At 40.5% G+C, this 24,398-nt stretch overlaps 1 protein-coding gene across 1 annotated transcript in view; it reads right to left on the bottom strand.

Annotated features, from left to right (window-relative positions):
- Positions 1–24,398, bottom strand: part of arb2a (ARB2 cotranscriptional regulator A) — a 162,819-nt gene that overhangs the window by 70,054 nt on the left and 68,367 nt on the right. The window contains exon 8 of the mRNA XM_063490580.1: positions 21,337–21,456. Within this exon, the coding sequence (XP_063346650.1) occupies positions 21,337–21,456 (120 nt within the window). The remainder of the gene's footprint in view (positions 1–21,336; positions 21,457–24,398) is intronic.

Below are 24,398 nucleotides of genomic sequence, written 5' to 3'. Positions count from 1 at the left end.
AAAAGCATGATGGAGCGATGGAGAGAAACAGAGGATGGTGGGTGGAGGGACGGGGTGACGGGGCGGCATTGCTGAGATGTGTGAGTGACGGCACCGGACACTGGGTAGAGGGAGGTAGCGCATGTCAGTGTATGCGCTGGGAAGGATTCTGTGTGTGTATAAACATGCAAACCACACGCACTCACAGGCGCACAGATACGCACCGACAACAGTGGGGGTGATGAGGAAAAGGAAGGCCAATAAATATTTACTGACACAGCAGAGGTGGAGAATGGTTGTTCACTGGTGGAAACAAAAGGCAGAGGATGAGGAGCTGCATGCCAGGAAACCTGCTGGCTGCGGGCGTTGCGCCCCGCTTGTGCCCACATGGAAAACAAGAGAAAGATCGGAAGACAGGAAGGAGGAGAGAGAAAGGGCAAGAAGAAAGGGATGAATGGCGTCGGAAAAAAGTTTATCGTAAATAATAGTATAGTATGACAGGGAAAAGAGACAGCCCTAAACCCAATTAATTTAGTTTATTACAGGTTTATTACACGTTTATTAGTTTAATACAAATTAAGTTTATTACAGGATTGAATGAGAGTTTTTATATGTAATACTGTATGTGTATATTCATTAAACTACTTTCTGTTAGCCTGGAAGCCAGAGATTCTAGGCACATTGGCCCCCTGGACTTATCACAGTTTTTTTTTGGTTTTTTTTGGTAATATGGGACAGGTTTGATATGATCTATTTCAACTGTGTCCAGAGGCACTTTGCCCTGCGCTGGCTGATAACATCCTGTGGAAATCCAAAGTGAACTGAGAGGTTCCTGACTAATTTGCATTTGCACATCTGGCTGGTGAGGCCAGGCTGTTTGGAGCTTAGCGAAGCTCTCTTCACATAGTCACAGATTTTCTACATCAATCTCGCTCTTCCTGATAGCGACATGTAATTGCATAGGCACTTAAATGTTTGAATTCCAACAGGGTTTCACTAACAGCTTATTTACAAATTGTGAACACATGGTAAATTAAGCAGCAGCTTAAATGGACAGAAACAAGGTGTAGTTACTACAACAAAATTTAACAATTTCTTATTAACATCTGGACAGTGGTAGTATTTATAATACATTTATAGTACACCCATAATGTTCTCTGAAATTACACGGACAGTTAAGAAGTGGACAAATATTTGTAACATTACAATTTGGAATTTTTATTTTTTTAAATTTCTTAGTGACACTAAAAGAAATTCTTCAAATTGTAAATCTATCTAGACAAATTTTTATTTACAAAGTGAAACTGTGGCATGCTGAAAATTAATTTTTAATTTAATTGTATTTTTCTCATGATAAGTGACACAAGGTATCGTGGATAGTGACTTTATTGTTCCCAAATCAGTGGCCATATTAACAGCTTCAATCTAAAGTTTGGAATGGGAACGTTACTTTGCGCAGCGCACACAGGCCTCCTCGTTTCTGCTTGTCTTTTCTCTCCTTTTTTTACTCTAAAAGTGCTTCTTTCTTGTCTTTCTCTGTCTCCCAACCCTCCGGCAATGCTGTAAAATAGAAACCTAACCTCAATATTTTCCCTCACGGTGCTGGGACTTGCTGGCCCATTAAATTCCCCTTCCCATGTGTCAGCTTGCACATTTCTACCATGAAATTTTTGTATAATTAAACTTTCTTAATGATTTATAAGCTATAATAATAGCCCTAAGTATTTCGGAGCAGGTTAAAGGGACAGTCTTTAAGTGTACACCGGGGGATGACCCTGTTTTAACATAGATTTGGATGGGTGACTCTCAGTTGGAGACGAGGATGGAGAGGGCAAGGGAGAATGGGATTGATAGAGGCACGGAGTGAACGAGAGGGCCTAACAAGGGTGGATGGAGGAGGAGGGTGAGACCTCTGGGTTGTAACTCAGGGTGATACTGACACTGAGGAAAAGCAAGGGCTTCCTGAACCCACCCACCCACACACACACACATGTACACAGATGTTTGCTCTCTGCTGCCTCTGTGATGGTGAGGCTGATATGATTGCCACTTAGGAAATCAGTGTGTTTTCACACCACTCTCTGCTCTGCCAAAGCTAATGTGTTAAATATCCATTGGGTACTGCTGTCCATTTCTAAGACACACACAGCCTTAGGGGCTGATAAACACTGATTTCTTGTACTAACGGAGCCCAGAGTTGGCATCGAAGCCAACATTTCTAAATTGGGGTGTAGTGAGAAAATTTCAACAAGCTATGAGTTGGAATTTTCATTGTGGGAATTTCCAGCCAATTTTTCTAAATTTGTTATGAGAACGGTGAAGTACAGCTAAATTTTAATCCTTTTTTTTCCATTCTTGTTGTTTTTGGGAACAGAGCCCATTTCTTCTTTTTTCCCAGCTCGAGCTTTCTTTTTACAAGTTTTTTAGTTTTCATACAAATCCAGTTTTATAGTTTTACAGATCAAGACAAAAAGTCCAGCTACTGTACGTGCTTTGAAAGGGTTGTGTCTGCTCATGGCCAAATATACCAAATATCTCGGTGGAGAGTCATACACCTTAACTTTAAATCAGGAACAAAGAAAGAGAAGCAAAAGTAGACAGAAAAAAAACCCTAATATGGACAAGCATACTACCCTACTTAGTAGAAGTGTGTGGTTGATGTTGTGCTTAAACTACCCGGGCCACTTGAAAAACACATGGGAAAAAAGTTCCGGAAAAAAAGGAAAGGGGAGGGGAGGTAAAATGACAACGAAAGTGTTCCTCCCATCAGTTATCATCTTCTGCTCCTTCATATTTGCTCGTCTCCTGTGCCGCGGGGCAAGGACAAAAGAGAGGGTCCAGAAAAAGAAGAAAAAAAGAAAAGAAAAGAGGAAAAGGATCTGTGAACTTGCTGTACTCAAAGGCAGAAGAGAGTGAGGGAGGGAAATTTACAGAAGGCCAAATGAAATTAATGGTAATATATAACAATCTGAAATTAACTTCTCATTGCCACTAGCCATGATTTAAAACAGCTTTTTAACGAGAGGAAAGATGAGTCAGAAAAGAAAGAGAGGGGAAGGGGTTGAGGCCATATTACAAATTGGACAGGCTGGGGGTAGCTCCAAGTTAATTTTCCCCATCATGTGAAAAACTTTGCAGTTCGCAAGGCATGCTCACTAAAAATTATTATTATATTTATGCCCAAAGTAATCAAGACATGAGACCAAAATCTAAAAAAAATAATACTGAAGCAGAGTTTAAGAAAACACAAAGTAATTCAATTAGCCAATTTTATAGACCGGATAAAGAAAAAAAAAAGTTCATTTTAGATTATATCACAAAATACTCTGTTGGACCAGATTTAATATCAAATCAGAGGACTGTAATAATAATAATAATAATAATAATAATAATAATAATGTGATCAACAACAACAATATTCCTTCCTCTTTTGAGTACATAAAAAATTACTACAGTATTTAACGAATTAAACGTAAACCTCGCAAGAAAAAAAAGCACACCAGTTGAAGTTCTTTTCAAGTGATATTGTTGATTAAAAACAAAGCTGTAGAAGAGGAAAATGGGCACACACACGCACATACACACACAGAGCACACACACATAACTCCGTATAAAGCATATTATTAATCTTATAAAAAAAAAAGCAATTAAATCAAAGTGGTATAGAGCCTGAAGCTATGAGGACTGTCAATTCTGCTGGAAATGCCACAGAAGATTACAGTTGGGTTTGTGGATTCCATGAACCCTTTTTTGATTAGGGGGAGTCAATTATTTCTTATTACTGAAGATGCTATTTCGGAAAAAGACCTTGTCAGTCAATCATGCAAAAAGTCCTCGAAACGCGTGAGTAAACCGTTAAAGAGAGAGGTGGAGACAGGCTGGTGGATGGGTAGGTTCGGTGGTGGTGGTGGTAGTGGGGGAGGGGGTGTCACTGACCCTTTTCCCTACCCAAACTCCTACTTGTAGTGAAATTACCTTTTAACTATTACACTTCTGTCAGGTCTTTGTCAGCGTATGGTAATTAGGGCCTTCGGTGGAGCACATTTGAAAAGAAAATATATTTATTAGTTTATCTCAGAGAAAGGCATTTATGCAGAGCTGAAGGTAAGTTTGAATGTAGTGATTATCTTGTCATTTTAAAATATTTTTTTTCTCTGTGTGTGCACCATCTGTGTGTATGTGTGTGCATGTCAGCACGAGTGAACCCTATATACGACGTCAGGTAATGTGCTATTGTGTGAGATATGTGCCTGGGTGGACAGACACATGTGCATTCATACATATATAAAATATATATTTATACGCGTGCGTGCACGTGTGTGTATAAGCTGCATTCAGCACACTGATGGGCGAGCGCAGCACATTTCTCCCGTCCTCTTTGTTCTGTGTTGGGTTTGACACCTCTAAACAATAACAGCGCCTCACTTCGCCCAGCCCCAACCCACCACCAACCACACACTGCATGGATGGGAGCTGCCAATTAACACTATCAAACACCCCTCATCAGCTGTCTCCTCACCATAGACAACAACACAAATCAATAATTCAGTTTTCTTCAAAAACAATCACATTCATCAGCAGACTTAAGGATAAATGAGGGAAAAGAGCATGGTCACTAATTGCAAACTATAGCTTCTGCAATATACAAAGGATACAAAGAACAAAACTAGAGTACTGCTGGGGTATCCACACGAAGTGGAGCGAAACTAGAAGCTGCCGACTAGCAGAGTAAAAACAAAACAGAAACAAAGGTCTGCGTCCTCTCCGTCTCCTCTCAACAGTGGCATCCAAATCCCAGTCCGATTGCTAGGCATTTGAATAAACAGGGCAGTTGTTCTCATGCACTTGTTTTTTCCCCCCTCATATACAGGCATTCCCCAGTCTGAAAATGTTCCACCGTCCTTCTTATTTATTTTTTTATCATTTTCAAATGCTGTGTTTTGTTGGCGGCCAATGGGCAGCCAGATGATATGGTATGACCCAGGGGATAGAGGCCGAAACAGGGAGAGAGACATGAAGAGGGGGGGCCTGTCATGGAGTGAGAGTCTCTGAGGGCTGGAGGTGAGCAGAGGTGGCTGAGAGATGACTGTCGTTCTTCTCAGTGGTCCAAGCCCTTTTCATTAACCCACACCCCTGGGTTCACCAAACAGAAACAGGGGGTGAGTGTGAGGACAGGGGGACGCGGATGGGTGCTGAGCAGTGGCCCCGGTGACCACCAGAGACCTGCCGCCTGTCTGCCTTCCTGTCTGTCTCAGTGCAGATCTGTGTCATCCATTACAGACAAGGGACTGCTTTTTAACAAAATGCAAACACAAACAAGAGCACATGCATGGTCACACAGACAAAGACGAAGCATGCATACAAAAATACACAAGCATCGAAACCTTCTAAGGAAAAGAGAGGGGTAACAAAGGACAGGCAGTGCCCCCTAGTGTTTTCATCAAAGAGAACTCAGACCAAATCAACTAACCATCACCCCAAGCAACACCACGAAAACAGAAATGAAAGGACAGCGAGGGAGCGCGGAGAGATAGAGGCGAAGGGAGGCAAGAGGTGAAGAGGCTTAATTCATGAGAAAAATGGCTTCACGTGTGGAAGGCACAGTCAGGGCGGCGGGTGGAAGGAGCCAGACTGGTGAAAGGAATACGAGGGATGGAGAAAACAAGGCAGAAGAAGAGATGGATGTTAACAAACGACGATGGGGGATGGGGATCTACTGAACATGTTAGTTGGTTGGTGGTGATGGGGTTAAAAGTTATCTGACACCACCGAGCTATTTTTAATGCTCAAGGCCACAAAAGTAAGAACGTAAGTGGTGGAGAAAGAAAGAGGTAGAGGCAGGCCATGCATGAAAGCCAGTGTCAGTGGAGTCCAGAGGAATAGTCAAGTGTGAAGCCATCTAATAGGAACGCAGAATATATATGAGACAGAGACACACATGCTTTCAAAGAACCTTGCCTGGTAACTGATCTGAATATGAACCATGAACTACTGACATCATGAAGGGAGAAATCAAAAACTAGTTCACTGGGACAACAAACAGGCCTTATGGAGTAAAATGAAAACTCTTGTTTAACGATGAAAACATTTATACCCAAATATGGTATTTTCTAAAAAAAAATCTGTGAATGTGTGTACGATTCTTTTTTTCTTTTTAAATCGGACCGCAGGATCAGCCTCATATTCCCACCATGAAACAAGGCCTACCCTTCAGTGAGCTCCATATTCAACTCCGAGCCGGCTAAGACATCAAAGGGTGCTCCACACCAGGAGTCTCTGCCTCACTCTCCTTCTCCCTTCCTCACTCTACCTTCCTTTGGTCTTTCATAACCCCATCGTATTTCACAGCACATAAAGCCTTAAAATGGCACATAAAACAGTTCATCTCTTTTCACTGTCGGCTTTCCAGGCTTAAAAAATTAAATATGTTTTACTGCAGGTACATAACTAAAACACATCCCTGGAAAAAAAACTGCCATAAAGGATTCAAACAAGGCTTTCCATGAGTATTGAAGGCTATAGAATTGGGAATATATCAGCTGAATAGCCTATATAGGATAAACCAAGTTTAAAAAGCAGAAAAAAATGAACCGACTGAAACGCTGTGGCTCTGTGTTTTCCATTTGCCATCAGTCTCATCAGTATGTGCCTTCGGCTTTAACACTGCAGTTATAAGTAGAAAACAAACCACACAAGTTACGCACTGCAAGTTATGCACTGACACAAAAAAATGACAGGCATTAAAAAATTCCTGTGACCCTGGTACTTAAGGTTTAGACCGATACCACAGAATACCAACACAGCAGTCACTGAACTTTAAAAGCAGTCGTAGACAGACAGAGAGAGAAAGAGGGAGAGAGATAGAGGATGAAGTGGATGAAGATGCAGAGTTTGAAAGACAAAAGCAAAAAGGGAAAAGAGAAGAAAAAGAAAGACAGAAAAGAAGAGCAAATGAGAGAGGGTTTAAACTTCAACCCTAGAGTCACTGAGTTCACTGACATTTGCACCAGGATCCGCCTAGCTGTGCCTCACAGCTTTTCAAACACAACACTTTCTCTCCTTTCAATCCCTAAGACGCATTCTCCCTGCTACATTTGCCACAGAATGAGACCATTCACACTCTTGAGGGCAGAGGGGAAAAAAAAAAAAGCAAAACAACAAAAACGTAAAAGCAAACTGGATTCCAAGTGTCGAAATCGAGTGATGCTTGCGTGACAATTTGCAACCCCGGTACGGGCTCGAGATTCCTCTCCTATATTGTATTCTTACCGAAGGATTAACAAGTGGCAAAGAAAAAAAAAATGACACGTGACAAGTGATTCATTTGAGCTGTCAACATGTCATCTTCAACACATTCAAACCTCGTGTCAAGCACTTGTATTCCCTCTTCGGTGAAGGTGACCTAGGTCGTAACCAGATGACACACCCAGACACAGCAGGTGAATGCATGAAAATACCACAGTGGGAACAGCGAATGCGAGACGATAAAAGACAAGTCAGAGTAAAAAAGGAGAAAAAAACAATCCACTTGGTAAATATTTGGGGAAAGTTTTTAAACTTGCATTCACTTATTTGACATATTTGATGGTACTGAGTTATAAGGTTGAGATCGCTATTTAATTTGAATGATTTCACACAAAATAAACAGCACTCGAGGGATTTCTTTTCTTCTTCTTTAAGACTGTAAGTACGAAGTGCGAGAACGATGAATCACTGGGAAAAATGAGTGGTTTTAGGGCGAGATGGTTGTTGAAAAAGACAAATCTAAAAGACATAAAAAAAATAGTGTGAAGGAGAGAGGAGTGAGGTCATTCTCGAGTGAAGGATAAGAATCGCTGGAAAAGAATAGAGCAGCAAAATCTGGTGTGAAGTTGAGGTTAAGAGAGGGAAGGGAAAAGAAAGTGACTGAATCAGAAGCAAAGGGGAAGAGCAAAGAACAAAGTAAAATACCATATACACCATGAAACGAAATAAAAACAAGAAAATGAAAAGAGGTGAGTTTAAGTGGTAAAAGAAAGCAGATACTAGGAGGGTCACCAAAGAAGCTTAGAAGTATTTTATCCACAAAAAGCAGCGGCAGGAGGGAGTGGTTTGACATTTAAAAAAAAAAAAAAAAACAGAGGCAAAGGGAAAGTAAGAATTAAGGTGAATTTGGTTGCCATGTAAAGGAAAAAGGCAATAAATGAGAGAGGAGTGGGGGGGAAATGGATAACAGTGCCCAATGAGTATTAAAGAGTGAATAAAAGAAAGATAGAGGTCTGAAGAAAAAGAGAGGGAAGAGATTGAGACCTTGCCGCTGAGGCAACGAGCCGAGTGGAACGGGAAAGGCAGACAAAGCTGCGCACTGCTTTCACAAAGCAGAACAAAGAGAAGAGGTGCATCATGGGAATCTGATCCTTGCGCCGCTACTGACGCCATGCTGGATAAAGACACAATGGCACATATGCACAAGTCAAAACGCATGTATGGCTTTATGCGACACCCAAAGTCATGACTGCATGATTAGACCTCTGTCTGAGTGAAATAAGTCTACTTCAGTAAATACTTTAAGAAATATAGCTGTACATCTTCAGCCTTCATAAGAATTCACAACTACAGTAATACTATGGATGGTTGACAGCAGAGAAACCATGAGCAAGCCCAGACAGCATCCTCTCTGAGGAAGTGAAAGGTAAAGTGAGGGAAGACTGTCCAAGCAGCCTACAAGGAAGACAGTTTTACTGAGAGGGAGAGAGAAAACAAGTAACAGACAGCTTAGAGGAGAGTTTGCTCTGTAGCACACTGATACAAGCAGACCAGGGCGAGGATGAACAGGAAGGGAGGAGGTCTGCTCAATTTCAGCAGTACTTCAGGTAGGAGAAGAAAAGGCAATATATGTTTGAGTGTGCTGAATGTTTTATATATTTTATTGTGTACGATTTTATTGAATCCTACTTTCTTAAGCAGCTTACTCGAGGAAACACGGGCTGAAAGAGGGATAACGTAGGTGGCAATGGAAAGTGTTTCATACTTTGATAGTTCTAAAACTCATAGAAAAAAGTATGCAAAGTATTAAGATATCGGTGCATTATTATTGGTTTTCCATCTATCAGCTATGACTCCAACTTGCCCCTCTCTTTCTTTTTCCTCTCCTTTCTCCCTCCGTCGGTCCCTCTCTCTCTTCCTCCGGCAGGTCTGATATGCTAGAGCTGCAGCTGAACTCTGAGTAGCACTGTCTCCGGGAAAAAACAAAGTGATCAATGTGAGAAGGCACGGGGCGCTCATGGACAGGCCAATCAATGGTGGAAAGAACCTTGCCCAGGGCCTTATGCAAATGGAAGCACGTCCTGTAACCTCGGGAGTGAACATGCGCACTAGATCAATGGGACGAGGGTAGAACCTTACAGCAAGATCAGCCTCAGCCAGTAAATATGTAATGATGAATCCCTCAAGATTTAACTGAACTCAAATGAACTTCAACTAGCTCTGTGTTTTATATCATAAAGTGGTGAATAAGACCCTGTGTTGAATAGGTTTGGCTATGGGGTGGATGGGCAGCGCAAGAGGGATTAAAAAAGAGCCTTTGCACAATGATGCACTAAGGACAGATGGATTTTGCACTTCCTTTTTACTAGGAAGGGGAAAAAACAGGAAGACAAAAAGGTGAGACTTGTGAATAGTCACCTCAACAATACTTGTTTGAGATGTAATGATTTTCAATTACATCACCATGGCAACATCTTTGTGTTTTGAAAAAAATAATAATAAAGGAGAGGAGTGGGTAACCGGGACGAGCTAGTGAAAGCTTGCTCGACCATTCAAAACCATGGATGGTCAGACCAAGGACTAGACCAGACAAACTATTCATAACCAACATTTAGTAATGCCTCCATCTGCTGGAGTCTAAAATTGGTGCCAATCAAAGTCTAATATAGACAAATTAGAAGGAGCATCTTTATTATGTACAAGATAACTGTTGCACTCAGGAAACTGACAACTTTGTTGCTTATAAGCAGATGTCTATAATAAAATGACAGCAGCTTAACGAACTGTTGAGAAAAGCGCACACACCTTCATACATACAGAGAGAAAGAGGGAAATGAGGAAATGAAGTCCTAAAGTGTATTGACTGATCCGGCATCATAGCTTCAGGTGAAAGCAACAGCTTCTGTCTGCCTCTGGGCTGTTAAATGCACTATAGGAAAATTTTGATCAAAACAAGATATATAAATTCCCCAGATTGTAAAAAGTCTGGAATAACAACTGGTACCTTGAATTGCCCTTGGTAGCTGGCTACGTCTCAGATAAGCATCTACCTAGCCACACCTGCAGTAGCCCTTCAGCTGAAACAAAGTTCAGGGAAACAGCTGTTAAAACATTAAACACATCACCTTTTTCAGAGCTTCTCTTGCCTGTCTACCTTTGCTGTGTTGTAAAAACACTCTATATTAATCTCTCTGACTGGCATCGGATAATTACTAAAAATGTGGAAAAAGACAACTGACTGCAATAATGCAAATGTGAAAGGCGGCAGCAAAACAGAAGGAAACTTTGGGATTCAAAAAAGTTTTACATACTTTTTTTAATCAATGTTAAATTCAATGGCACTTAAAAGCCTTTTTTTTACTCATAAGATATCAACTACTTACTAGTTAGCTGGCCAGTTAGTGGTAGCTACCAATAAGACAGTTTGAAAGACAAACTAAAAAGTATATCAGATGCTAGCAGAAAACAGGAAAGAAGAAGGTAAAAAAGTCAACAGGCAACTGGGAGCAACTGTGTTTTCTAGGAAGGTTCTTGGTAACTGTAGCCATTTAGACTACTTCTCTTCTGCTTACTGTTGTAAACAATCTGACTAAAGTGAGAAAGGCAGTTTAATCTAGAGGCAAAAAATATCACTATTTTTACATTTATGCTCCTGAGATCTCGATTAACCTGCAACTTCAAAACAATAAAACAACATAATTAATAATGAAGGAAATTAAAAGCAAACCTAGGAAGCAAACAAAAAACAAATCTATCACAAAATCAATTACCCTTGATATTATTGAAGGAATAGCACAAGAGACATAAGAGGTAAGTATTTTCAACCCCCCACTCTTCACTAACACCACAAATGCAATCTAGAACCCAAAGATGCTCCTGAAACATAGAGAGAAATACCAACAAAGGTGAGAATAATGGCGACGTATTGAAGGGAATACTTCACAAAGCCTATTGTGTGAGTATCCTTTTCAGGCAGCAAACCCGCTGTAATTTGGTCTGCGTCATCTGCCTCTAGTCACAATGCAGCACTACAGCTTTGAAATGGATGGCAAATGAAGGCCATTTGTACATAATCACAGCAGATAGAAGAATTCAGGGGCCCTACAATGTGTTGTTGAGGTGGAAAGAAAGACCTTGGTCTATCTGTGGCAACCAGCACAGCTAAGGTTTTGGCAAGGGGGGGGGGGGTCTTTTTTTTTCCAGAAACAAGCAAATCAATTCAAATCAAATCAGCTTGCTAGCCGTGACATTTAAACAGTTCAATTTACATCCTTATGTTAAGAGGAGAGGCGCTCTCTAAGATCCTATTCATTCACAAAGAAATTAGACGGCTGTATTTCAGCCGCTTAATAGAGCAAATATGCTGTAGTTGTACAGAGGAAGAAACCATATCTTTTCATGGCACACAAAGGGCCAGGCATTGTCTGTCATTACGACCAGACCACAAAAACACACAGAGAGATAATATACATAATATAGACAGGACAAGAAAACAGCGCCATGCATTAACACGTACGTGCACACCCAAGTGTGCACCAAAACACACACACACATCCAATTACACATGCACACTTTGTCAGTGGAGATGGTGTATGTCCTGAGGGCTGCTGTCCTGCCGTGCAGGCTGGCAGGCACTTTTGTCGTGGTGGTCCTTTTGTTTCACATCAAACAAAACGCCACAGCTTTGCATACGGCTCCACTAATTTCTGCTAGTGTGCCCCAGCCATTTATCATTGCCTCTCACCCTCTCCTCCTCTCTTGTCCTCTCCTCTCCTAACGTGGCGCTGATAGCTGCTCTCTTAACCAAGCTGTTCTGCTCAGGACGATACAGGCTTCTCCAGGCAAAGGCTGAGACGCACAGAAGTGTGCATATACATATGTGCAAGCACATAAACACACATGCAACCAGACAAACACAGAGCCCGTGCAGAAGACACAGAATCACGCACGCACACATGTAAGCACAAGCAGACAGACATACATGCAGGAAACTGCTCTACAACTGCACCGCTTGCAAGCCCGCCAGCTATGGAGAACCTTGAGATAAAAACAAACCTTCTCTTCATCCCCTCCAGAAGCAAGAGACAGGCAAGCACTTAGAGTTTCGAAGGCAGGCGAGACGTGCATACAGCATTAGATGAGGGGATTTTAGAATGGACGACTTCAGAGCAGAGATTTTGTCAACAAATTTAAGTGATTTTTGCTTGTGTGTTGATGAGCACAGGTGAAGGTTGCGCCGGCCTTAAAGAGTCTTTCAGATAAATCTAAATGTGGAGCGTAGCTTGACACAGTTTAAAGGAAGGCTCCAACAGTTTTGGAGAAATCGACTTGTTTGCTGACTGACTGGGATTTATATAATGTAATAAGATCGGTATAAATTTTACCTCTGTGCACGCATGCATGGCTGCAGCGAGAAAAACATCCAAGTACTGACCAAGGAGAAAACATCCAATAATTTCATATTTGTGCTATGTTAGCTAATATGGCCATCACCAATACATATGAGAATCAGCTGAGCTTTGTCAAGAGTTAAGAAAGCGTGAAATGCCAAGAAACTTAAACTGAGCTCCATGCAGTTATTTTGCTGAGTAGCCGAACAATAAACAATTACAGTTCATGAGCTAACATATATAACCCTGAGCACCTTAAACTATGATGTCATGTAAAGAATATATATATATGTATATAATTTTTTTTTAAAGTGGCAGTGAGAATACCCACATTATTGCTTCTTGGCTAAAAATAAACATTAAGATACTATACTGATAAGAAATGAAGATAAATTCAAACCTAGCTTTAGATCAGAAATTCATTTTAAGTAACTAACCCTTTAATCCTCTTGTTGTTGTTCCATTTAATCACACATTCAGATAACAGTCAGGTGGATTTGACCAATTCATGCAGTCATTTTTCACACACTATAAATGTGGCTGAGTCTCAAGTTTCCAGCAGAACAATGCCAACAAAGTAGCACTGGAGTAGTGAGAAACATGGCATGAGAACTAATTAAATGCATCACAAAAAGAATAGAGGGGCTTCCTAAGCGTCAGATAGTGGCTCGTGTGACTGTTTATGAGAAAGGCAGTGAAGGACACTTAAACACTTTGTGGAAATTACATCAGTTGTTTCCAAGGCAGAGCAAAAGTGACCATACCATCAATCATACCAATATATTGTTTTGTTTTGTAGCAGGTGAAAAGAAATATTGAATTTTCACACAAGTTTCAAATCATAAAAGTATTCTTCAAGATTGAATCTAGTAGTGTTTCAGAAGGACAAAAAGTGGTTTCCAAACTGCTGCTTGGGAAAGAAAAGCAAGACCAAATACTTTGGATGGGCTAAGATAAGAATTTTGAAGTGGCTAACTGGGAAAAAAAAATCACATTTACTGATGAACACAATTTTAGATTTATGGAAGTAACAGAACTGGCAATAAAACACAATGGGGGGAATACTAAAGCCTAGGAAGGTTGGCACTGGATATTTTTACTCAAATGACTCCATTCTGGCCAAGGAAAAATAACACTTCATTCTCAAAAAAAAATTTCCTCTCTTTAGCATCTTAGTTGAGTAAGATTCATTCTGCAGCAACACAATGAACCTAAGCATACCTCCAAACATTACAAAAACTGTTCGAGGACCACAAAGAATCCAAACTTGGCAACTGTGATGGATTTTCTAGCATGGTCACCTCAACCCACTGAACAGTTTTAAAAGTACAAAAACTGAGAACGCCAAGAATTTGTGACATCACAAAAAGCTTTTAGGAACACACAAAAATCTGGCTGAAAAAACATGGATCATCTTTTGCACAAAAATGCTTTAGGGGCACTGAATATTAAGACATTCTAAATGTACATGAGCCAACTTTTCATTCAAACTGCATGCTGATATTATAATGTATAATTTGAATACACTCATGTAAAAACAAAAGTATCATTATTATCTATTCCAGAGTTTTAAAATGGGTAACAACAGGAAACAGGATTGTTTGCAAAACACCTGTTACCACATTCCAGACACCTGTCTGGGTCCAGCCCTGCTGATCGCCACAGGCAGGGCAGGACCTGACATGTCAAATATAGTATTGTAAAGATGATTGCGTACAAGTTCAAAGATATCAAAAGAGAAGCAAGAAACCTAAAGCCTATGAATGCAAGTACTCTTAATCATACTTCCAACTTATAAATTCAAATCTCTATACCACGATGTGCAGCAAACAGTGCTTACTGTGGTATAAAAATTAGGTCCATAAGGAGGGGATAAAAAAACCCTCAAGCAACCCTTCCCACATCTGACACCCAGCCACAACTTATATACAACTGCACAAACATTTACCACCCAGAGAGAGAGCTTAAATATATTTGTATATTATGTATATTTACTGCAGATGGAAACAGGTGGCCGTAAACAGAAAGTGTACTCGAAGATATTCTGCAAGCATGTAATGTATGTATGTGCTGTATTCAAAGAGGGCACTTAAAATCTGTAACCATGTTTTTGAGGGGCTGTTGTGGTGGCTGGCTGGTTGTCTGGTTGGCACCCACACATTTGTGTACTAGGAGACAGATGCATTCTTACATAAGACCTTATATAATGATGCCCTGTCCTATCCAATAAGAGTGCTCCTTTTTCACTCTGTGAGCGGGAAGGTTAGTGTGGGTTAGACAACCCTTCCTCAACAGAACCACCACCACTTACACTTACACATCCACCCCCCTAACTCCTGGCAACAAAAAATAATGAAAAAAACAAGCCGAGCGGAGGGAGAGATGGATGCAGGTCCTTCACATCCTGTATGGCTCTATCTCCTCCGTCCATTCCTTTTTTTCTGGTTTGGTGTGAGATAATGTCCTAATCACAATGGAAATGTGGAACCCAAACAAGCAGGGTCGTGTGTGTTTGTATGTGTGTGCATGACATGGAGACGGAGAGAAAGAAATAGTACTCCACAGCTGGGCTAAAAACTTCTATTATGTAGTTACTGTAGAAGAGCTGGACTAAGGACAAGGAATTTAGGACAGCAGCTGAGGGAACATGATCCATATTTCTTTAAAACTATACAGCTGACAGACAACAAGAAGGGGCAGGGTTGAGCAGGGTGGAACAGGCTGGCCAAGCATCACAGCAAGTGTCAGAGCCTAGGGACGCTGAAAGAGAAACTGAGGAACAGTGAACAGAGATGGATGGATGGATTCTGTGATCGCTTAAGGACACAGAGTGAAAACGGTAGGGCAAAGTGCAGGAAGAGCAACTATGTTCCTCCCTGTAGCACAAGCTTCTCTGTCTCTCAATCAGAGGCAGTTACTTACTGTTTGATATATCTATAATTGGTCAGCACACACTGTGAAAGGTTTTAAAAGAATTGAATTGCAGTGAAACACTTGCGTGCTCTAAACAGGCGCTAACATTCTTGGCTACACAGGGAGCGAGCGGGAGAAATTAATGGCAGGCCTTTTTGAAGTGCTTGATCAGAAATGTATTTATTAACTGCAAAGGGGAATAGTAATTAACCCACAGACAACTTGTTTTCTCTTGGTCTTCTCATGTGTCAAATGGTTCTTCCCACAAGGCCACAGTCTCCACTTGCCAGCTCACACACACAGAGACACACATACACGCACACCTCCCATCACATCCCACTGGACTACTTTCACTTCAATTAAGCAGACTGTGTGCAAGCATGTATATGTATGTGTGTGCATGCTTGTGGGTAAGAGATTGCAATAACAAGTAAGAAATACATAGTGGCTGATTTAAATCCCATGTGTATATTTTTATGTTATTTCTGTAGTACATTCCTTGAAGCAGAGAAAAGTCTAGAAAAAAAATCACAACAGTGCTCTGTACTGTATATGGGCTCTGTGTGTGTGTTTGTGTGTATATAGTGGTTAGAACTGTTGCCTGACAGCAGAAAAGTCCTGGGTTTGAATCCACCGACCAGCTGGTCCCATTCTATGTGGAGTTTGCATGCTCTCCTTGTACTTGCGTGGGTTCTCTCCGGGTACTCCAGCTTCCTCCCACAGTCCAAAGACATGCATGGATTAGATTAATTAGCAATTCTAAATTGGCCAAAGGTGTGAATGCAAGCGTGAACGGTTGTCTGTTTCTCTGTGTTAGCCCTGTGATAGACTGGTAACCTGCCCAGAGTGTACCCCGCCTTTCACCCATGACAGCTGGCATAGGCTCCAGGCCCAATGGGGCACTGAATTGAATATATATATACACTACCAGTCAAAAGTTTCTCATTTAATGGTTTGTCTTTATTTTTACTACTATCTATATTGTAGATACATACTGAATATATGAAGCAAGATATATGGAATTATGTATTATATCTCAGTGAGCTTCATGATGCAGTCTCCTGAAATGGTTTTCACTTCACAGGTGTGTCTTGTCAGGGTTCATTTGTGGAATTTCTTGCCTTCTTAATGGGGTTGCGGCAATCAGTTGTGTTGTGAAGTCAGGCTGGTACACAGCTGACAGCCCTATTTGACAACTGTTAGAATTCATATTATGGCAAGAACCAATCAGCTAAGTAAAGAGAAATGACAGTCCATCATTACTTTAAGAACTGAAGGTCAGTCAGTCTGGAAAGCCGCCCCAGGAAACACCAAGAATCACCTCTGGTGCTGAGGATAAATTCCTCTAAGACACCAGCCTCAGAAATCGCAAGTTAACAGCACCTCAGATTAGAGCCCAGTTAAATGCCACACAGAGTTTAAGTAGCAGACACGTCTGTACATCAACTGTTCAGAGGAGACTGTGTGAATCAGGTCTTTATTGTCAAATAGCTGCTAAGAAACCACTATTAAGGAAAAGCAACAAGCAAAAGAGATTTTTTGGCCAAGAAGAACAAGGAATGGACATTAGAGCAGTGGAAATCTGTGCTTTGGGCTCATGAGTCCAAATTTGAGATCTTCCACCCACTGTGTCTTTGTGCAATGCAGAAAAGGTGAACGGATGGTCTCTACATGCATGGTTCCCACCGTGAAGCAAGGAGGATGTGTGATGGTGTGGGGGTGCTTTGCTGGTGACACTGTTGGGGATTTATTCAAAATTGAAGGCACACTGAACCAGCATGGCTACCACAGCATCCTGCAGCGACATGCCATCCCATCCGGTTTATAAATGATAGTCCACATCATTTATTTTTCAACAGGACAATGACCCCAAACGAACCTCCCGGCTGTCTGACCAAGAAGAAGAGTGATGGAGTGGTGCGCCAGATAACATAGCCCCCACAGTCACTTGACTTAAACCCAATCGAGATGGTTCGGCATCTCTGGGAACTCCTTCAAGGACTACGCCATGAAGCTCATCAAGAGAATGCCAAGAGTGTGCAAAGCAGAGCAAAGGGTGGCTAAGTCTAAAATATAAACATGTTTTGAGCTAACACACCCATAACAGAAATCCACAAGATTTAACTCAACTGGATGACAGCAGAATTCTGTTTTGATCTCTGATCAAAAGATGCCTCTGTGAATGTAAATATGGACAATATAAGAAAAGTCCAATCTCACTAGAAAATACTGTCTAATATTGGAATAAAAACTTTTGGACAGGTGAAACCAAGGTGATCGCACAAGAGATTGATGTAAGGATAAGAGTATGGAGAAGTTTTCATAGCTGTTTTCAAACATGAAGTCTGGAAAATGTCATGAACCATGCTGGAACACTGCAAACAACGGTTATGTTTTTATTACTGGTAATGCGGTTTAGTACACTATAGAAGACACGCAATGCCTACTTACTGTGAACTCACTAAAGCATTACCTACGTGATTCTCACTTCACTACAAATGGCTGCAATCGAACATCACACAGGTTTTTGTGTAGCTGGCCTGTTAAAGACAAATGTCTGAAACAGCTGGATCAGGCATTTGTGGTCACATGCACCTCCATCACGTAATGTCTAGAAAGTTAAAGTCTGCACTGCATGTGTGAAAATGGCCAATGTCAAATATGGTGGAGGTCCAAATAAAATCTGGACCTGATTTAACGTGTTTGTATTAGTGTCGAGATGAGGTCAAGAGCATTTGACATTTAAAGGCATAAACTATGATGGCCTCAGCAGAAACTTGATAAGAACATATCTGAATACCCTGACACCAAAAGGGAACACAAGAATCTTTCAAGTGTCTGTTTTAATGTTGTTTTCCCCCATACTGCATCTGGTATATGCTACTTATTCATACTGTATATGCACATAATATATATGCATGTTTTGTACATCACAAAAGCACACAGTCTCGCAAAGTGAGAGTGTCTGAGTGAAAGAAACACAGAAAGACAGAAAGATTCAAATCGAGAGAAAAGCTAGTGTTCGTCACACAGTGAAAAAGCCCAAGAGATTGTGAAGCTGTCACAGACAAAACAGTGCATGAATATTTAGCAGCCAAATTAAAATTACAAAATACAAAACAAAAAAAGAGTAGGTGAAAGGAAAACAAAGAAAATAAAACATCCCTGAAAACACCAGTGGGACAAGTGCCCACCTTTCATCCCCCCATGAAAGGCCCTATCCTCTTAGCTTTTTTCCTCCTCTCCTTCCTGAGTAAAAAGGAGAGATATAATAATATTGGTTGTACTGAGTCTAACAGCAGATTCCCCAGATCAAGAAACCTGCAGACAAGCAAAATAAACCCTGCTCTCAGATCATAGAAAGGCCTGCAAACACAATTAGCGCAATGTGTTAGTTAGCAAGCTTCTTAAATTGCAGTCCAAACTAACCATAATCATATTTTGACAGCTAATGCAACTAATCACTGTTTCTAAGAATAAAGCCATATTCACACATGTACTGCAACTCTGAGTCTTTCTATACGCTAGAAAGACTGCTTTGAGTATAGGAATGGTCAGAAATAGTCATCCTGTAGCCCACCTCAGGAAGATTATACCCTAGTAGACAACTTTCCAACAACTTAAATGATTAGTACTTAAGAAGTATTCAAGTAATGATACAGGTACTAATAATAGCATGCTCTTATGATGAAAACAGTGTATTACTCAAATATTAGTAAAGGCACTTTTTGATTTCTCTGGGATGAAAACCAAACAAGAAATAGTACCTGAGCTTGGCTCTTAAATGCTGTTATGGCATGGGAAGGATAACCCACTAATATTGCATTTATTATCTGCACATAACCTTCAATATTGCAGTTGGTAACTCTCACTAAAACACTTACAAAAGAGTTGGATCATTATTATGTGATGCACAATCCATAGTAAATTCAAGACTAGAAAATAAAACATTAACCTCAGAGGCCTTAGTGTAAACCTCAAAAGACACATTGTAGGCCCATTTAGCTGAAGGGCCAGGTTATAAAAGCAAGAAGCTAGCCAAACGTTTATTTTCAACCTCTCCTTTGAATCATTCATTCTGTCAAATTCTCTTCCCTCCCACCATCTTTTGATCTATCTACTGTCACTCTTAAGGTCACTCTTAAGGTGGAGAGATCTACATGCTGCACAGCAGATCTCAGCAACACTTTTGTTGGACTGCTATTCTTTCCTTATCAAGACAACTTTCCCTTCTTTCCCTCCTGTTCTTGATGTGCAGAGAAGTACCCAAAGATAGGGATGAAGCAGATTGTCTAAAAAAGGTAAAACGAAGTAAATAGTTGTAGTAGTTTCCTGCGGTGGCCAATGCTAGTATCACTGTGTATTTGTCTTTACAGTGCTGTGAACAAGTATTTACCCCCTTTTTTATATCTTAGTTTTTTGCATAGTTGTAACAATTAAATATATCAGATCATTAAAGAAACTTTAATAGTAGACAAAGATGACAAATACAAAATGCAGTTTTTAAATTATGATTTTATTTATTAATTATGCAATTATGCATTTATTAGTTATGCAAACCTAACTGGCCCTATATGAAAAAGCAAATGCCCCCTAAACTGGTTGTGCCAAGAACTGCAATCAAGCATCTGCAATAATATACAGCATTTGAAATTTCACCCCATCTTCTTTGCAAAGTTGTTTAATTCAGCCACATTGGAAGGTTTTCCCCTGTCTGTTCATGCCAAAGCATTTCAATCGTATTTCTGTGTGGACTTTAAATAACCTTCCAAAACCTTCTTTTTTCTTTTCTTCAGGGCACAAACTGACATTCTCCTTCGGCAATTTCCGGTAGAGAGCAGAATTCGTGGTTAAATCAATTACTGCAAGTTGTCCAGGTCTTGAAGGAGCAAAGCAGCCCCAGACCATCAGACTACCATGTCTGAATGTTACAACGGAACGTAATGGTTACTCAAACCTTTCAGAAAGTTCAGCAGTTGTCTCGTCAGTCCAGAGAATATTTTCCCAAAAGTCTTGAGGATCATTAAGATGCTTTTTTTGGCAAACGTGAGATGAGCCTTTATGTTCTTTTTGATCAGCGGTGGTTTTTACTTTAGAACTCTCTCATGGATGCCATTTTTGCCCAGTCTCTTCCTTATTGTCAAATCATGAACTCTGAAATTAACTGAGGCAAGTGAGGCCTGCAGTTATTTAGATGCTCTGGGTTCTTTTGGGAACTCCTGGATAAGTCGTCAGTACGCTCTTGGGTTCGCCACTGTTGTCTCTATTTGTGAACAATGGCTCTCATCATGGTTCACTGGAGTCCCAAAGCCTCAGAAATGGCCTTGTAACCCTCTCAGACTAACAGATGTCAAGGATTCTGTTTGACTTTGTTTCTCGGGATGTGTTGCTTTTTCAGATCTTCTAGCCAATTTTATTTTGTCAGACAGGTTCTATTTAAGTGATTTTTTTTTTAATTCAAAATGGCAGTAAGTAATCAGACCTGGGTGTGGCTAGTGAAATAAAAAGTAAAGGTATTTTTTTACATAGAGTTAGATAGGTTTGGATAACTTTTTGTCCCTCAATTTTACTCTAGTTATTTTTTATCATTTACATGTGAAAAATCTTCAAAAAAGAAATCAGGAAGGGCAGGAAATACATTTTCACAGCACTGTATTATTGTGTGTGTATTTGAGAATAAGTAGTGTAAGGGTCTTTCTCCATGAACACGTACAATAGTGTTTGTGTTAACAGGAGTGTATTGTCCATTTCAGTGCATGCTTTTGTTGGTAGGAGGTAGAAAAGACAAGCGGAAAACTAAAACACTCACCAGCTCAACGAAAGACAGTCCTCCATAGCTATGGGCCATGATGAAGACATTCTTGGCTGCGGCTTTGGACACAAAGTGGTCCCACACGTACAGCACATGTTCCTCTGAGGAGCCGTTTTCCTGCAAGACAAAAAATATGCTTTGTCATATCCATAACAAAGACAATTCAAAGAAATCCTTGACGCTTGAAGGCTACCGACAAACTCCAGTTGTGCAACTACAAAACATTTAAGAAGGGTCTAGCCAATGACAATGAAGCATCAATAGAGTTATTAAACTCTATTGATGCTTTAATGCTACAGCATCAAAACCTGCCCCTCTAGGCCCAGCCAAAAAGAGAGAAATTCAAAAGAAAAGTGGATGTAGCCTGAGGTGATTTCTACAAAGAGCCACACTTCAACAGATCAATAAGTCTTGCATATTGCAAATGCCCTAAATGTAAAACTCAATAGGCAGGATGACGTAACATTTAAATCTTAATTTGTACCCCGTTGCTGAATCAATGGCCCATCTAAACACCAGTAGAGGCATAATGGGAAGACACCAGGGCAAGGTCAAAAAAAAAAAAAAAGACGACAGAGAGGAGACATATGCACATACACACAAAACACACACTCAAGCACAATGCTGTACCACAAATAAATTCCCCTACATCTTTTCTCAATCTCATCTGCATGTATACAGTTGTGCGCGCACACGCACACACATGTGCAGTAACACGCAACCAGAAGACATGTTTAATTAACCTGAGATGTAAGTGCTTATCTGGGACTGGAAAGAACAATAGCAAGTGTACAGCTGCGAAAAGGGCAACCATTAATGAACTTGTGACATTGATTCCAGACTTTGATTTTCTATCAGGCTGTCTGGTTCACAACAGAAATCAACCGTGCATTCGCACAAGAGGTTACACTGCACATGAAACTGTGTTAACTGAAGACACCTGTATCCTGCAATTCAACAACACGAGAAACTGTAGCCATACGAAACGCACACCTGATTATTTACACACATACTTCTCTTAATTGGCACGCTTATGCATACAGAAATAATATCCTAAAGTAAACAAACACACGGCTTGTTGGAGAAGAAACCCGCATCTGTTAATTGAGAGTCAAACTGTTCAATCAAACTCAAAAAACTAATTAGCAATTTTATGGTAAAGGACAGAGGAGATATCTTAAGAGACCATCCTTTTACTTAACGCAATTCTGCTTTCATTGTGTGAGGACACTGTATTATGTCAGACAGATAATTACTTCAATATTCACTCTCTTAAAGGTGGTAACTGAGAAGAATGTGCTCAACACACAACTCATACACACACACTGCAGACAAAGATGTGGTTTAAAGTTTAGTTTTAGTACAAAGTAATCGAGCTTGTGATTTGATTCAATGGTTTCACTCACGTGCATCAGTGTGTGCAAGTCTGTGTGCGGTTGTAGTATTTGATGATGAGCTGATGTGTGTTTTTGTTGCCGTGTTTGTCTAGAGGTAAATTAACCTGTCAGAGTGTTTGTGTTTGCGCTAGATTAGCATGAGGGGGGTTGTAGTGTCAGCACCAACCTCCATTCACAGAGTGTGATGCAAGAGCAGGCAACTTCGCTCTGCCCTGCCCTTCTGCCATCAGGGCTATGCCTTTACTTTTCACGCATTCATGTGTATGTGGTCTCCGGCATGTACGAGGCGGCTGGCTGAAGAAAAGTTGTCTGTCTGAAAGGCTGTGACATCAAAGCCCTTTGAAGTCTCCCTCTTCTCTTCTCCACCATGTTGCCCTTCATCTATGAAGCCCATTTTATTAGCCTGCCTCCTTTTTTCACTCTTCCCTTCTCTTCTACCTTCTTTTCTCCTTCACTGATGCCACCTGTTCTTCTTCACACTCATTTGTCTCCTATTTTATCACTTCTCCACCCAAGGTTCAGTGACATAGAGACATTAGATATGGCTTGCTATTCTATGTAGCACACATACCAACGCCTATACAAGTCCAAATGTGCTGTTATCACTGGGGCAAAACCTGGCTATGAGTAAAACTAACAAGATATTAGTTTTTTGCCCATGTGAGGACAAGATAAATGTCTTTATTTGTTCCTATACTATGACTCATAATTTTGGAAAACACTGCAGGATTTAACATGCGGTGGTGTGTTCCTGACTCCTTCACCTAACCTCACGCACACACAAATTTGCACATACAGTCTTTGCCTTAGTATCAGGCAACTGTGACTGACTACCTGACATGACATTGTATTGAATTATCTAAACAACATTTGCATATTGTTGCAATTATCTCCTAGAGTTAATTTGCTGCAGTGGAGTCTGCTGCCCTGTGAGACTAGCTCCCTGTCACCAGCTCTCACACGGTATCTTAGTTTATTTATTTTCCAGATTTTTTTCCTCTGCCTTTGAGTGTGTGTATGTGTGCGCATTCGTATATCTGTGTGCATCTGCCAGTACTGTCAGAACAGCATCCCCACTGCACACCTGTTGCCAGCACACTTCAACCATAGCTGTCAAGGGACATTTGAGAGTGTGTACTATGTGTTTACCACATATATAGGAATCCATACTGTCCCCTCAGTGAATATAAAGTACAAATCCGAACTCTAGACACCCAGGACAAAACAGTCTCCAGATGCTGAAAGACAGCTTTTTATCAGAAAGTTATAGAGAGTGAGAAAGGGAGTGAGAGAGAGATACATAACAGGAGTACAACTGTGTGTCTAGCAGAATTACTCAGTGAGAAGAGTTTGACATGTACTTTCAGCTTCAAACTTGGAAATTACAAACCTTTAACCACGCCAACATTCATCCAAATGCACCTACATCAATCATGTGAATAAAGTGCAATGTAGGTAGTGATACAACAAAGACTTTGAGAAACATTTAGGGAACTCCATGCTTAAAACATACTGTGTGCAAACTATTCACACACGTTAAAAAAATACAAATGACTTCAATGAGTCAGCGAAACAAAATGTGGTTTTAGCCAAGATCCTGCTATGCAATCAGCAGAACACTGATTTCGAGTAATAAATTAGAGTAACATTATGCATGAAGAT

The sequence above is a fragment of the Pelmatolapia mariae genome, linkage group LG12 (assembly GCF_036321145.2).
Source record: "Pelmatolapia mariae isolate MD_Pm_ZW linkage group LG12, Pm_UMD_F_2, whole genome shotgun sequence".
In the NCBI taxonomy this organism is placed as follows: Eukaryota; Metazoa; Chordata; class Actinopteri; order Cichliformes; family Cichlidae; genus Pelmatolapia; species Pelmatolapia mariae.
Note: the sequence above shows the minus strand (reverse complement) of the source record. Positions and strands in the feature narration are given on the sequence as shown.